This window comes from Aythya ferina, assembly GCF_964211825.1.
Source record: "Aythya ferina genome assembly, chromosome: 7".
Taxonomy (NCBI): Eukaryota; Metazoa; Chordata; class Aves; order Anseriformes; family Anatidae; genus Aythya; species Aythya ferina.
Genome location: NC_140302.1, coordinates 9,286,938 through 9,303,975, shown reverse-complemented (window position 1 = coordinate 9,303,975; position 17,038 = coordinate 9,286,938). Strand labels below are relative to the sequence as shown.

The window sequence follows — 17,038 nt, the reverse complement described above, 5'->3', positions numbered from 1 at the left end:
ACTGATCCAACCTGCTTGTATTTTTGCAGTGCAGCTTTCAAATAGCAGCTGCTTTGGAATAGATAGGTTTTCTACATGGTTTATCAGATGAAACAGTGCTTCTCTGTGCCTGTCTTCATTTCTGGTTTGAAATTTTATGGTAACTTCTGGTTTGTGCCAAGTCAAAGAACATAAGCTGCTCTCCAAGGGATAATGCTTTGAAACAACACAAGTTTAGAGAAAAAGAAATAGGACAAGGGTTTAATTAGATCAGTGAATTGCAGGTTTATAGTGCAAAACTGGTGAATAGAAATACAGATAAAGGAAGTAAGTATTACAGCGGAAGGCCATTTTGGGGGCCTTCAGGCTGACTCCTTGCCAAACTGATGGCTGCATTTCTTTATTACTGTTGCAACAGCATAAGCAAATATAAGCAGGTTGCCTTCATGAGACGCAAAGTAAGGTCAATTCTTCATTCCTGTACTTGCAGTAAGAAATGTAATTCTCTCAGTCTTGTACTTCTCAGTACAAGAACCTCAGCTGCAGTTTAATTTATCTGCTGCTTGGCTGTGGCTGTAAGCTGTGAACAAGCACATGTAAGCTGTGACCTGGAACTCAGAGGAGTGCACGTATGTATGGGGAAATAATAACTTGAAGATTATACATTGGGCTAGTGGTGCTATAGTGATTTAGGCAGTGTACCTTGTAATGCATCACCTGCGTGCTATGACTTCTCCAGTCAGTAAACATGAGCTCCGCCAAGAGCTATGATTGAGCTGAAAACTGAGTTTATGGTGAAGAGTGTTTGATTGTTACATGACTTCAGAAGTTACACGTTGAAATGTTAGATGCAATAAATGCTTTAACAGTTCAACAACTTTCAGTAAGGTTTTATACTTATTTCCTTTTGCAGAGCTTCTGGAATTCTCAGAGGATGCATCCGGTGTGCCTGAAGGCAATAAAAAATCCACAAATAAACAAGGTGATAAATCTAAGGAAAACACCAGGAAGATTTTTAGTGGGCCAAAGCGGGTGAGTAATAATACTTAGACCAAGTTCTTATTTTAATCAGCTCTTCAGTGTTAATGTTCTTCTATAGTTAAACAGGCCTTTTGTCCCACTTTATATCTGTGCTTGGATAATCGTTGTTTTGTAAGATTACACCTTAAACGTGGAAAAGGAAACCTTTCTTCCAGTGAGAAAGTTCTTGCGTCAGTTACTGGGAGTATCAGATTCAAGTCTGAACTCATGGGTTGTGCAATGGTAACTCACAACCTTGATACATTCCATTCTAGATGATGCTTAAGAAAAAGCACTGTTAGATGCTGTGTAGACTTATTTCTTCTCTCTATTAAGCCATATGTATCACATTGGAGGATTGAACCTCAAACCTTTCAATTTGGCATTGGTGTCTTTATAAGGACAAGTGCTTTTGACACATGGAAAGTAAGATTTTTTTTCTTAAAAAAGAAAAGCATCCCCAGATTCCATGCTACCGTATACCCCAACTGTGTAGCATTCAGTATGAATTTGCCATTTCACATTGTGAACAGAGCTTGCTTATTTTGCTAATGCTAGGTGTATTTTATCTTACCTGTTATTATAGGTCACTCAGTATTTTGAGGCTTTTGAAGTGCATACAGCGAAAATTATGTTCAGCTGTTCAGCTGAAAGTTTACAGTACCGGGATCCATGTGATTTCCATTAAATGAAGTTTTTATGACAATTGTCTAAGACACCTATTTTTAGCACCTGAGGCCTTTTAACATGCTTTTTGCATTGTACATTCCCATTGTCTGGACTAGAGTGTAGTTGTCTCACAGTTGTTGCAATCCAGAACTGGGGTAATAAGAGAGAGAGGGAACTGGAGAGGGAAAAGCCTGTATATTTTGTCTTTGACTTTGATTTCCTTAAGTTTTACAAGACCCAGCAGTTGTATGCTTGAATATAAACTTCTGTATGCAGAGGAGTTTGTTCAGTAGTCTAGCAATTCTAAGAGATTTTTAAAAATATATTTATTTTTTCCTTTGATGTGTAATGCTAAAAGATCTCATAAAACTAGTTAATTTCTTGCAAAGTATCTTCACTTCAAGTATTTTACATTTTTTTGGTTCGTTTTGAGAACTAAGTCATCTCTTTTATCCCCCCAGCTGTGTTGATATATAATTATTTTTCGCATCAAATGTGGATTCGTGGGTAGAAGAAGAAGGACAAATCTGTAATATTTTTCAAAACACACACGGGAATAATTTGATTTCAGGGGCTGCGTGACCACTAAGTATTTTCAGTTGTAATGCCCTTTTGAAGAGAAGTACTGCTTCTTGGTGCCTGGTGACTTTGGGCAGAACGAGGAGCCCTCAGCTGCCAACTCTTGCTTCTGGAGTCTCAAGTCAGGCTGTCGATAAGTGAGGAAGGTTTCTTTTAAAGAACAGAAATATTTCTTTAAAATGGGAGTTCCTCTGCTTCTGCTGATAATCTTTTTTACAAAAGATCAGCTTCTTCTCAGGGAACATGTTAGAGCAGACTGAGAAACTGAAGTACTGAGAATGTAAATTTGACTGAACCTGTTCTGCTGTATTTTCAGCAGTGTGTAACAGCTCTGGGTGTTCTGCTGAATATGGATTTTGTGTGTGCTTAAGTACTAATATACCTCACATTCTAGTCTATGATAACTTTTTATTTTGTTTTTGAATATCTGTACTTGAAATACTTGAGGGATTGTATGAGAACTGTTTTAATTTTGAATGTATATGTGGGGAAAACCTTACAGCAGTATTGTATTATATGGGGAAAAATTGATTCAACTCTGGAAGATTCTCAGTTGGGAATACACTTAATTCAAGTGTGACGTGAGAATTAAGCAACCTTTTTGACCCTGCAGTGGTATAATGGACATAGAAGTAGAAATAGCTGTAACTGCAATTCAGATTTTAAACTTTAATGTTCTCTAATCATACAGCTGTTACATGGAGTTAATAATAATAATAAAAAAAAAAAAGCTTGTAAAGCTTCTGGTGGTAATTAGAGGTGCTATAATTATCGTCCTAAATTATAGATATAAACTCTTAATCTCAATTCTATTTTAATGGAATTTTCTTTCTGGGAAGGGAAAGAAATGAACTAAAAGTACTAGTCTGACCTTAACTACCTGATCTTATTAAAAATACAGTAAAATAAAATTCTTGCACCTTCTCCTCTTTTTTTTCTTTCTTGCAGGAACTAGCAGTTAAAGTATTAATTATTTTCTGCTAGGTGGTGATGTTAGAGGTATGGCACTTTGTGTCATGCTGAGCTGAAAAGTAAACAGCGCTATTACTCAGGAAGCAACAGGTGGTATTGTTAAACTTCAGTAGATCCAGAAAGCTGAAGATTTTTTTTCTAGTCTGTAATCAGTAGGGCTCTTGCTAACATCCGTGCTTTTTGAAATCCAGCTGTCACACTCCAATGTTCAAGTCCAGTTCTTGAAATTTGGGGCATGTTGTAATGAACGATTACAGACATTAATGATTGCTTCTAATGTCAATAGCAAATACGTGTTTCAAAAACTGCTTTTAATATAAGCAACCTCACTAAAATCATTGACTATTCATACACATAATGAGCTTAAAAGTTGCAATAGTGTGTACTTTACGTATGTAGAACCTTAACCTGAATTCTGCTTTTAAGTGACTTAATACTCTTTATCCTGAGCCTGAGTTACAAGGGGGATATTATGTACTGTAGCAACTTAATTATGTACTTACAGCATATAAATATTAGCATTACATGACTTGCAAATTATGGGTGTGAAGCCTGCATGAGTAACATCTACAGAAGTTTGTTTGCAGCTGTCTACGAATTTAGTTCAACTTGTTCAGTAACTCACTGTCCAGGTAGTAAGTCAGGGAGCTCTGTGTGCCTGTGGTATGCTTACCTACTGGTCCTGCAGGGCTTGGTTTGCCTTCCACAGATGAAACTAATTCTCAAGCGTGCAAGAGCTTTTTGGTTGTGGTGCTCCAAATCTAGTCAAGACTAAAGACTTGAAAATAGGGACCTTTTTTTTTTTTTTTTTTTTTTTTTCTGCCTGTCTCACCACAAATTTGGGCTGGAGTCAGCAAATAACAAAAAGTCAGTTCTGTGGGAGTACTTAGTACAGTTCTCAGGGGTCTTATGCCATGCCACTAAATAGGAAGCTGGAATAAAGCCTTAGAAATGGAGAAGAGAGAAGTAGTCTATCCTCACACTTAATCTTTTGATTATCCTTAACAAGTTGATGACTATGTCTGGTATTCTGTGCCAGGGCTACATTATCAGCTCAGTGTTTCTCTTGTCCAGCATGCCATTTAGGACCACTAGGTCCTCTGAATGGGTTTTGGGATTGTCCTCTGCTGTTAAACCTTAAATGTGTGATCAGAATGCCCTGTAACATTGTGCTGGTCTATGGGAGGCCAGTCTAGGCAAGGTGAATATGGATTACCTTTGCCATATTCTAGCATAAGATTGTAAATAGAATTACTTACCTTAATTAAAAAATATGGAAGTCTTTCAGCTTAAGGGGCCAGGGGAAAGACTCTAATCCTGTTGGTGCTCTCCATTGCTGCTAAGACATAAGGGAACTTACTGTGTCACATGAAGTAGGACAAAGCAAGTATAACAGAAAACAAGAGCTCTCCTTCAAGTAGACACGCACCTGAACAGCTTCTGTTGGGGGACAAGTAGTGTGAAATTTCAAGGTACTAGGTCAGTGCTGTGTCAGGATTTCAGTGGTTCTGTGCTCTAGAATAAGGTAACTTTGGAAATTAGCCTTTTGGAATTAACTTCTTAGATGTGGATTTTTTTTTTTGCGCTATTTTAAAATATACTGTAAAACTTTGGAGTATATTTCATAAAGCTTCTGTGCTAGTATTGACAGAATTCACTTCAGTACAAAAGTACTGAACTGTCACTTTCCTGAGAGAACAAAATTTCTACTTGTTACAATTGGAAACATGAGGAAGTGAGTACTTGCAACGTGCATGGTCTGCATCAGGGATTCATGGGCAAGTGTTCAGATTAAAAATTAATGTGACTTATTAAGGACTTGTGATGTCAGTTAAAATTTGTACATTTCTCTTAACTACTCTTGAAATGGCAACTGGATGTTTAAAAACAAATTTAAACTGCCTTAAGTATCTCCTTCTCTTTTTCTGATAAACTTACTTTAAGAAGGAAGTTTTCTAAACTTGTGCTGAGATTTTGCCCCTAGAAAATCTGTTTTGTGACTGTAAAATACATCTGCCTGATGTACACAGTGAGTGGGATGAAGAAAAAACAGCTATGTGTTTCTTGTTACACAGTCGTTGGATTGTGTGGGAAAAGGTATGGAAAAACCTCTTCACCACTGACACTCTCACAGTGTTTCATTTGTGCCACTCACTCAAGTGCTGGACCATGAAGTTCCCCTTGCAAAGCTGTTCCATTGATTTTAATATATAGCATATTGCTTAAATTATTCCTAGCATAGAATGCGTTAGCTAGGAAAAGTTGATCTTGTGGTGCATTAAAAACTAAAAGAAAATTCTAGGAATGTTTTGGCTGAAAAAGGAGGGAAGAAAAAAAAAAAAGAAACTTGACGGGAGTATTTGATGAAGCTGACTTGGCTGTGCTTTTGCCATACCTGCTCACTCTTTTCCCCTTCTTCCTGCAGTTTCATAAGGTACTGAACTGACCGTAAGGTACACATTGAACTTACGTGAGGAACTGATGTGTGTTTAGAAAATAACCCAGTAAAAGGAAGCATTTAACACAAATCATAGTCTGGTTCACAAGGAGACTGTGGACAATTGTATCTGCTCAGTTAAGGGAACCAAGGAAGAAGAATTAAGTCGTCTTAACCTGGTTAAGTCAACATTGCAACTGAGAAATGCTCACTAAACACAGCCGGCGTTAGGAGGATTACATGCATTACTTTGATCAAGTGGCATTAATAGATTCAGGCTTGACAGTAATGTTGAATACATGAATGAAATCACTGCTGAATTCAGACGTGGCTTAGCCCAAAGACTGCTTCTGAACTCTGTGGCCAAGATAGACCTGGTTTAGTCATAACCCTCTAGACATGCTTCATGTTTTATTTGAATTTTAGGAGTAAGTGCTGTGTTTTGCTGCAGCAGGATACAGAAACTTGTATGAATTATCAAAGCATGTTTTTTGGATCAATCAATTGGAAGGGTGTGTCAAATCTCTGCTGTTTGAAGAGCACAAATTTCCAGGTAAATTGGCTATCTTAGTGCTGAGCCAGCGAAAAAATATTTTTTTCCTTGCATGACTTCAGTGTGATTTGCAAATAGCAGGTAGCTTGTTATTTGATCGCATCATTCTTGTGCTATGAGCAATTTTTTTCTGATTAGGTTTTTATCGAGTTCTTCCGTATTTCTGTTACAAATTTTAGGCACTGTGAGAAATTGTCAGTCCTTGAAAATAAAACTTATATGTGATCCTGTTGTTCCTGATAGGAGTTGTGGTAATGCAAGTTTCAGCGTATAACCATGAGATATTTTACAGGCGGATGTGAGCTTTTTCCCCTGGTGCTTCATGCTGACTAGAAGCCATAAATATTAGCTTGAAAGAAATGCTGTGTCTAGGTTTACTTGCAGTCCAACATGAAATGCTTCTGCCTGATCTTTGTAAGAATTTTGAAATTGAATAAGTAAGAAACCATGCATGTCTCTGGGTTTGACTAATTAATCTTATGGCTCACAAGGCAATGACTTGTGTGTGGGAGGGCAAAGAAACTCTGTGGTGAGCTGTAGTTTTCCACTGAGCTCGTGTGATACTTTACGGTAGATGTTTATTGAAGATATCCTGCAAGAAACATTTATTTTTGCTTGCTTGCAAGTGAATCTGCATTTCCCCAATTCAAACCGAATGTTTTAAAGATCTCTTTTAGATTTGATATTTAATATATGTGAAGATTAAATGCTACAACCTCAGCTGGTTTTGGTTAATTATTTTTCCATAGCTTAATGTAAGTGAATAGTCTTTGGAAAAACAGCAGTGGAAATGTAATTCTACAGTTGTGCTACATCAGTCGTAACCCTTTCCATAAATTTAACCATACGGTCAGAGTAGACTGCTCAGAACTAATACTAAAAACAACTGCTTATGCTTAATTTGCGTAACCATTAGGAAAAAGTATCCCACCAGAAGGATGAAGAGATATAGCAGAGCACTTTTGGGTGATTTTTAAATAGCTGATGCTAAACACATTGAACTGTTTTTCTGCATCCTAATTTAGAATGTCAAAATAACATTTTTGTAACAGGAAAGATTATTAGTTGATATTTGCTACTTTGACTATGTTGAGGAGTTGAGCTGAATTTTGACAATCAAAATATTCTGTAGAACGCCTGGCTTTGATCAGAGCCGTGTTAAGCCAGCAGTCTGTTTCATCAGCAGTTTGACAAACAGCAGTGGTCGGATCTGACAACCTGTGACAGCATGTTGCTGCTTCTGCAGTAAATTCCTTTCATTTACTGGCTGATGCTTCTGGAAGATGGTCTGCCCAGTCCTGAGCCTCAACTGTTTTTGTGGGGTTTGTGTTTTGTCCAAAAACTATTAGTTGCAATAATGAATGACTGATGAGCTGTTCTAAGTGCTAACCAATGATAAACAGTTTGTGTACTTCAAGCAACTTCTATATTGCTGAAACAAAAACGAATTTAGTAAAGTAAAAGACAAAAAAAGTGCTTCTAAAACAATTAATTAAAACCAGTTTTATATTGATATGGTTATTTCAGTAAACCTTTGAAAAAACAGGTTCTGTGCTAAGCGTATGTGTTTCATACTGACTTCCTACTGCTTATTATTAACATTTTTTCTTATATTATTACTGTAAGTAGAGCAAGACTTCTGCTCAGCAGTCCCATTTCTCCCGTGTGGCATCAAGGAAGGGGTTACCAGCTGAGGCATGGCTTTGGCTCTTGGGGGTGCCAAGTGCAGCGTGAAGGTAATAGGCCAAGTCCTCATACAGGGATGAGGAGGAAATGTGGGAGTAGTAGGTATGGGAATCCTTTTCCCCTTGTGTGTACTTTCCACTTTTCAGGAATATCAGCTTGAGTGGAAGCTGTATTTTATCCTTCCAGCTCCTACTGTTACTAACTCTTCTTAGTCAAGAACCACAGATCATTTATTTTGAAACCAGATTGTCTCTTGCATCTTTACATTGTGTGTGTCCCACCCTCCCCCCTTTCCCCCAGCTGTAATTAACTGTGTTTTAGTAAATCAGGCATTACAGGATAACTGTAGGATAAATTAAATACTTTGCTACACAAGGCCTCAGTCCTATAGAGTTCTAAAATGCCAAAAACACTAAGAGAGCAAAACATCATAGCAGTTCCGTTTGCCAATGGGAGCTTAACTGGTATGTGGATGAATATGCAAAATTGTTCTCGCAGCTCCTATACGCTGTATGAGCATGGCTGGTTCCCTCAGCTCTCTTGGGCCTTTATTTACATTAGGTAACAGTGCAACACGACACGAGCAAATCTTGAGTGTGAAACACTTTGTGCTGAGGGCCCAACATCATGTCTGTCTGTCTGTATGTAGCAATAAAGTGGGCAGAACTAACAGTGTATGCAAGGATGTGTTTGTCAGTAAATATGGCAGTACGGATACTTGCTGGCTGGTAGCTTTTCTCTTCTCTTGATTTGAGGTGATGTCTAACCTGTTGTACCCTGTCCCTTTTAATTAGAATTAACGTAGGTTTCAGGACACGTTGGTAACAATAACCATATGGCTTCTTCTTCCGAGCTGACCAGCATTGATGACACTGGGTGTAAGCAGCATACAGACCCTTATTTCATTCTGTTAAAGGATGTGTCTCATGTTGATCAAGTTACCCTGTTTTTAATAGTTAATTATCGTGTTCTGCTTTGATGTTTGACCCATCTCGTTGTGTCCCGTAGGCTTCCTTTTCAGCTATGAGGAAGAGAAAACATCTTGCAGTTCTTCAGAAAGCTGATGCAAAGAAAGCTTCAGTGCCATTTATTTCTGCTGCTGGTACTCTGAAACCTTGTCTGATGACCAGCTTGTAGCTGTTCAGCCATGTGCCCACACGTTTGTGTACAGCATGTATGTAGGGAGAGTAGTGATTAACAAAGAGGAGGGATACAGAGAAGATGGAGAAAAGGGAAGAAACACTTTGGATAGCCTGTAGTAGACTGTCTGGCTCTTGCACTTGTTCCTTGGGATCTTTTTTCTTCCATTTCTTTCAGCCTCTACAGAACCACAAAGTGCCCACAGTCCCAGTGGTCACTGTTCTGTGTTCAGTTCAAAGGCATACGTATGGATCACATAGACTGTTTCTCTAGAAAACTGTTATCAGTGATTGTGAAGCAATCTGTGTGTCAAGCAAGTCTCCAGAGCCGTTCAAATTAGTGGGATCTGTTTTAAGTGTTACTCCACTCAAAGTAAGTAAAAACGTTCAGAATTTGCTTCACTTCAGAATCATCAGATCACCTTTCCAAATATAATTAGCACATAATACCGAAGTAACTAATGGACATGTTTGTTTTTTATAGAGATATGTTGAGGAAAACATTAAAGGACATTGTTATTATTAAAACATCAGTATTTAAAATATTAAAGGAGATCAATATTTAATAACAATAAAGGAGCTTTTTCCCATTGTAGTGCAGTTTTTTTATGTAAACATTAAAAGTGATTTTCAATAATGTAGCACAAGTAGAAGAATTGGATATGGCAGTATTGTAGTCTGTCATATCAGTGCTTTGGAATCCTGTAAGGGAACACTGTGTCTAGATGTTGAAAATATTTTTACAGCCCGGCTCAAAACAGATTTTATATGAGACAATCTGAAGATAAATGTATGTTTTGCAAGAGTGATTGAAAATGAAGGGACTCTCGTGACACTGGTCTTTAATAAGAGGTGTCCACAGAGCTATTCCCAGTAACTTGGGAATTTTGCATTCATGTGTTGAAAAACAACAGCTGTTCTGTCCCCGCGAACAAAAGAGCTTAGATACCGATTCTAGCTGTATAGATGTTTCTGTAGATAGTGTTAAAGCAAACCTAATTTTGTTTGTTGTTCTGAATGGTATAGCAGCTCATGATTAAGCGGTCTGTGGGACCCAGAGGTGATTTATTGGCACTAATCTGCTGCTCTGATCCAAATAATGGAGATGCGATTCACATTAAGGACTGAACAAATGGCTGGGTTCTGTTTTACTTCTTGTTTTTAACTACTGTTTGAACCTGCTGTCTTACCTGAAGTCTAGATTAACTTTTCTGTCTTACAGACACATGGTTGAGGCTGTGCTGAACTGATATCCCATCTTCCTATTTTGAAGTGTAATTTGTTTTTCTTTGCTCTGAATGGATGTTCATTCCTTCCCTTTTTCAAAAGAAACAGTCCCTTATGAATAGTTTTCTTGCATAACATATTTGTTATATTTTTTTCTTCCTCAAAGCAAGACATTCAGGAGAGAGCATTGCTCTTAATGACTATGAATCCTTAGTGATAAATAATAAAATACTTGTATTTATTTGGAGTTTTTTCTTGTAGTTTTGACAAGCATCTGGTATGTGGTTGTCTTAAATGCCCTTCAAATATAAATAATGCATTTATCAGGATATCTATTAAAAATGCGTGTTTTTTCCCACTGTCTTCTACCTTGGAAACATTCTTGCCTGCAAATAGCTGCTGTCTTTCTTGTTTTGCTAGTATTTTCAGAATGACTCATGTCCCTGCCTCCTATTTTCTGCTATTCTTACATTCGTGAATGGCAGGCAGTGCCTCATCAATATGTGAAGAATGCCAACTCTTAAAATTTCGGCTTTGAAGCTTTCAGGGATGAGAGGTTAAGCATGAACCACAGTTTATGCTCTTTGGAGATGATATTTATAAAATTGACAACCCCATTCATTTTGTAAAAATCCCCGGCATTAGTTACAATTTTTCATCCCAGCTCACCCCTCAGAGCCACATGCAGAGTCCCATGGTATAATACTCTTTACACCATCACAGGAATATTTGCGCTCTTTCAGATATCTATTTGTGTGTAAACAGCTGTCAGTGCTCTACATATGAAAAGGGAAACTCAGCTAATCAGCAGAAGCTCTTACAGCTGATTAATATCGCAGAGCTTATTTGCCTTACAAACACAGAATTCAAAGGAGTGATGTACATCCACTTGCATCTCTTCGAAGTTAATCTTGAGAGGAGGAATTCTGGAAGACAAGTCTGCATTATTTGAATAATTGCAAGGTTGTCTTGTCTTTAAGAGAGACAGTTTATAAAGTTACTTCTCCTTACATACCGATGTTGCATCTTCAGAGAAGCTTGTTATCACAAGCATTTGAGCAGCTATTTTATTGTGTGTGTGATCAAGCATCTGAAAACTGTTCACCAGCCTTCATTTGATCTTTTCTGTGTTACTTTCCCTGGCTACAGTAATCTAAAGCAAGCCGACGCAGTGCTTACAGATTGGTCGGTATCGATGCTGTTTCTTTGCAATTGTTTTGAAAATTTATCTGTGTGTGTCAAAAGGGAAAATGTGAAGGTTGCTCTAAGAAGTGGTTGCAAAGGAGGGATATGTTTATGCCTACATCTGTGTGAGTGTGAGAGGCTCCAAGACATCTGCATAATTGATTAGAAAATATTTCTAGAAAATTCTGTTGTAGAAAATATTTCTTTGGAAACAATATGTTTGTTTTTTTGTTTTGTTTTGTTTTTTGCAAGTGTTTGTGGTGGCTGAGCTGTTAGTGTGAGCCAGGATGTAGCTGACTGGGGAGTCCTGGGATCACAGGTGAAATCACTTGGATTTAGAAGGGCAAGGTAGGACTAGGGAGAGGAGCCAAAAACTCATCTTCCATTGAGTTTTGATTTTTAAGTAATTACCATTTTCAGTTACAGTTTGGGCTCTGTTAAAAGGTAACTTTTAAATGTAGACCATCTTTTCTTGAAGCAGATGTTTATTGCTGGCATTACTTGATTTCTCACATAAAATTCGTATTTCCTGTATATCGTGTTGCTAGTACCAAAGCAAGCTGCAAAATTACATGTCACAAAACACTCTGGGATATCCCAGCTTTTCATCTGAGAAAGGGGTTAAAGAAAATCATGTGAGTAAAGCTCATTTCAACCCCAAGGCTGCTAACACTTCGGACTGGCAGTGGGCGAGGGCCGGCCCACCTGCTGCCCAAGTGCCTGTGGTGAGGTGAGCCTCCTGAGGTGAGGCGATGGAGATCCTCTTGTGCTGGGCCTCGTGTGGCTGTGCTGCTCCTGCGCCTGCCGAGGGCCGTGCTGGGTTTGTCACAGTGCTCAGGGCCTGAGGAAACCAGAAGCGCAGGCAGGTGTGGTGCTAGCAAAAACCTGTTGCACCAGGTGAGCACATACCCCGAGCTCTTCCCCGAGCTTCATAAAATCAAGAGTCGTGCAGCAGCAATGGAGCCTGCCTCAGTCCGTCGTGGGCACGAGTCCAGGAGGCACTTCTGCCCAGCCTCACGCGTGTGCGGCATCTCCCTGCCACATCCATACCAGACAGCAAACTGAGTAATACTGCTGTGTTTGTATCCTTTAAGCAGGGCTAGAATACCATTTGAGGTTGTATCTGAGATTTGAGACGAGTAATAAGGAGCATCCTGTGCTAACAGGACCTTGGCAGCTGTAACGCAGTACGCTGTTGTCAGAATTGCAGTAGTTAAGCTTCCCTGCAAAGTTAATAAGAATTCTGCATGATCTTTTCACCAGCAGTCACACTAAGCTGAACCTGGCACTAAATATACTTTGTACTTCCTTGCTGGTTATTTCACAGTGTGTTATTTCTTTGAATTACCCCTTACATCATGGAATCAGAGAATATCCCGAGTTGGAAGGGACCCACAAGGATCTTCGAGTCCAACTCCTGGCTCCATGCAGGTCTACCCAAAAATCAGAATTCAGACCATGGGACTGAGAGCACAGTCCAAACGCTTCTTAAATTCTGACAGGCTTGGTGCTGTGATTGTGTCCCTGGGGAGCCCATTCCAGTGCGGGACTGCCCTTTGGGTGAAAAACATCTTCCTGATATCCAGCCTGAACCAGCCCTGTGGCAGCTTGATCAGGATAAGGTGCCCAGAAATTTGCACCCTCTCTGCCACAATATAAAGCATGCACTGCGATACTCTTCACAGCTCTTCCACAGATTAAATAATAAAGTGAATGTGTAGAAATCATCCAGTGGTTCATTGTCATTACAGACATTTCTGAAGCATTGTATTTTTCTTGATTTAGGAAGGCATCTTTTATTACGAAGTTCTCTCATTTGTTCACCACAAACCCTTATTCAAGTTCATGGCAAGAACTTGTTAATCAGAAATGCATGGGGGATAACACATCTTAACCACTGTGTCAACAGTCCCGTATTTTCTATACAGCACCATTTTCCTGATTTTTGTACAGTTTTGTTCATAACTGTAGCAGCATGAACTGTTTTAAGTTTCTCATTTTAACTCTTTGAGCCTGGTGCAATTGTCAGGAAATGGTGTCAATTAGTGCTTCTGCTACATGGGAAAGTTCAAACTTTGAAACTGTTACAAAAACTTTATTTTGTTATGGCTGTCTGTGACTGTTGTGGCTATGTGTGGCTGCTGAAAGACTTTTTATATCTGTCACCTGAAAGTGTCTGGTTTAAAAGAGCTACTTTGGAAAATAGATAAAACTGCTAAAACAATTGGATGATTGCTGCTGTTTGGTACGTGAGCTCTGCTTTTAAAAAATAAAAATCAAAAATCAACTAAGGTAAGTTTCTTAGGACCAGGACAAAGCACAGCGTAGGAGGAAAAGAGGCATTTTGCTTGCTTGGAGACTAAAATGATTTAGGGCTTGACAGATCTTTTGGGCTCTGAGAAACTCAGCTGAGATTTTCGTTCTGTTAGTGTTCTTCCAGGTTTTGATAGTCAGGCCTTTCTCTTGTAAAGAATGGAAGGATGTAGCACAACAGGGTTTTAACAGTAATGTAGAAACTCCCGAGTTACAAAATCTGCTTACCAGCTCTTGAAATGCTAAAGCTTTGTTACACTTCACAGAGTAGTGTGGAATCAGTAGATGATTCTGCTGGGTTTGCTACACATGGCTCACATTTTGACAGAAAATTATTTTTAGTGCCCAACTTCTAAAAATATTTTTCCACATGTAAAATACTATATAGGAGCATGTGAGAAGTTTATGTAATTAAATAATTTACGCAGTATTGGAAAATAGTGGAAAATTATAATGGCATCAGTCTGAAATACGTTATGTAATTAGATTGGTAAACTCATGTGCTAGAACTACAATGCTGCCGTAGCTTCCTCAAAGACTTAAATTGTATTTCCCCCAAATTGAAAGACGGTAAATTTTGCTACATCTTTGATTTGTCTTGACACATCTTCGGGCAGGAAAAATAAGCTTAATTTATCAATATGGATAAAGGCATTTTATTTCAGTATTTTTAGTTCTTCCAAGCATCAAGATCTAGGTTGATTTTGCATGTTGATTCCAAACTATTCATAATTCCTACTGATGTGGTGTTTACTGTCAATTTTTTTTCTCAGTAGCTGTTTTTGTCTTTAGGAATGTTGCAGACCTTTTGTATTTGAACAAATTTTAAAAGGGAAAAAAACTCTGAAATATTTTAGCCATTTGTTTTTTGCCATTTGTAAAGGTCCACATGTCTGTAAACCCATAAGATGCTTCAAAGCCTTTCAGATTGTCTGATATGTACTATATTGAGAATTTGAATGAAAACTTGTGTTGCTAAGATGAGAGAAAGGAAAGAATGAAGCTCATTTTACTTTTTACTTTGTCTCTTTTCTTGGTGTAGCCATTTTTGAAGTATATAGTGCTTACAAAGAAATCTGCATAAAAACATTTTGATTTTTTATCTTGTAGTCTCCCACAAAAGCTGTATATAATGCTAGACACTGGAACCAGCCGGAATCAGAGGCTCTGCCAGTACCACCAGTTTTGAAAACTCCCAGTGTCCCAGTAAGTAGACTGTTTATTTTTTCTCAAGTTTAGCAAGTCTCCATTTAAGATTCCCTGGTATTCTTTGGAACCAATGGAAGTTACTGATAGTTGGTAATGTCACAGTGATTCAGAATGAAGTCCACTTTGTGATGTGAGCCACTGGGTATTTGAAAGAAAAGGAAATTGTAGTGGAAATAAGCTACAATGGTATTTTCTGTATCATTTTAAGTTGTAGATACCTAAAAAATACTCAGAATTGTGTTCCCTAGCCTGCTGAAGTTAAGCTTTCTAACAATGGACTCCATTTCGTCTCCTGTGAGAATTAACTTGCTAATACCCATAAAAAATCAGCAATTTGTAGGTCAAAAAGAAAAAAATCTGTAGAGAGATTTTATTTATTTTACCTTTATGGTGGAGTAAAGTTTAGTCAATATCTGACTAGAGCCTTTAGCAGTATAGGAGAGGTGAAATGTTCTTTATATACATAGAAAGACTGATATTAACATATCAGATATAAACATGCATACAAGGTGTTAAGAAGAGATGAAAACAATTCTTAAAAAAAAATCTTCAAAAAACAGTGTTTGTTTAGAGCTTTAAGGTAATGATTTTTGGATTGCTTTTAGACTCTGAGAATCCAGGGTCTTGGACTTAAGTACATGTAAAAGCTGTTACAGGTTAGGCTAGGAGGACATTGTATATTGTCAGCAAACGTCACTTAATTTGTGGTGTTTCTTGCATGAGAACAGAAATCAGAATGCAGTTATTCTAGCACTGATGTGTCTTCAGCTTTTGTTGTCACCAGTTTGGGTTTTGTTTTTTTTTATTTCTACCTGTGTGTGCTTTGTTCTGATAGCTCTTTGTTTTGTGTGTGTGTGTTTTTTGTTGTTGTTTGTTTGTTTGTTTTTGCTGTCCTCACTTTATTCAGAACAGCCTTTCTTCAATGTTAACTGCACTGCCTGGAAAACACAGATGATTCATATTGAAGTAACTATTAGCAGTAGTTTTTGAGAAGAGCAGAATTTTCAGCCCTGGCTTTTTCCTTTTAAAAACAAACAAACAAACTAAACTCCCTGCTCAATTTGAAGTGTGTGCATTTGAACTGAAGCTTTAATTGCTCGCTGAACCTTTGTATTGATACTGACTTTTATGAACTACTCTGATAGACAACTTTAAGGCAGATTTTGTCCAAGTCTTCTCAGACAGTCTTTGAATATATCCTCTTCAGATTAGTAGAATGTCTGGATCATCCATATTCAAACAAGACATTTTATCTTTTGTCAAACTTCCAATTTGGAACCATCAGTATATTAATTAAGTAATATGGCAGAGGTTTGACTGAACAAACTACTTAGGGAACCTGTTTGTGGGTGCTCCCGATGGGATGAAGTATACCTGAAGTTACTTCAGTCACATTCTTTTAACATCGATTTCTGTGTGCCTGATCAAGACTTGAGAGTAATGAGGAATGAGCCTTGTTCCAAATGTTCAGCAGGAATTACTGCACCGATCATCCTGCCTCTTCAATTTCTGTGCATACTTGTTAGCTATAAAGATACGGATAAATTTGTTTTCAATTTAGGGTGAGAAACTATAACATGCAAACTGTATGTGCCAAATATTCTTCCTTATGGCCTCTCCAAACTCCCTTAGAATTTGTTTTGAAGGGGAAGCCTTTAACCAAGACTTGGGTGAGATCATTACCCTTCAGTGGATCTACTGCTTTCATAAACTAAGACCAGAGTCCTTCATTCAGTGCTCTAAGCCAGCTTTTCAGGGTGGTTTATTATCTTTTTGCCGCCAGAGCAAATACTGAAGTGCTGCACGCTGATAGAGGCAGTGTTGAATGAATACTTTGTTAATATACCAGGTTGTTTTGGCTTCTATCTTAATTTTGACTGCTAATGTACAGTGTACAGCAATAAGGTTTTCATCTCTTATATCCCCTGGAGTGTGTAACAGTTGCTGTGTATTCTGTGCCTGTGTTCAGTTCTTTCCTACCTGTTGCATGTTCTAAACAGGTTTTGCTGTAGTATGTTTTTTCTAAAAAAAAAAAAAAAAAAAAAAAAAAAAAAAAAAAAAAAAAAAAAA

At 38.0% G+C, this 17,038-nt stretch overlaps 1 protein-coding gene across 1 annotated transcript in view; it reads left to right on the top strand.

Annotated features, from left to right (window-relative positions):
- Positions 1–17,038, top strand: part of WAPL (WAPL cohesin release factor) — a 72,952-nt gene that overhangs the window by 29,302 nt on the left and 26,612 nt on the right. Inside the window, 1 exon segment of the mRNA XM_084525320.1 lies at positions 14,870–14,965. Coding sequence (XP_084381446.1) covers positions 14,870–14,965 — 96 coding nt within the window.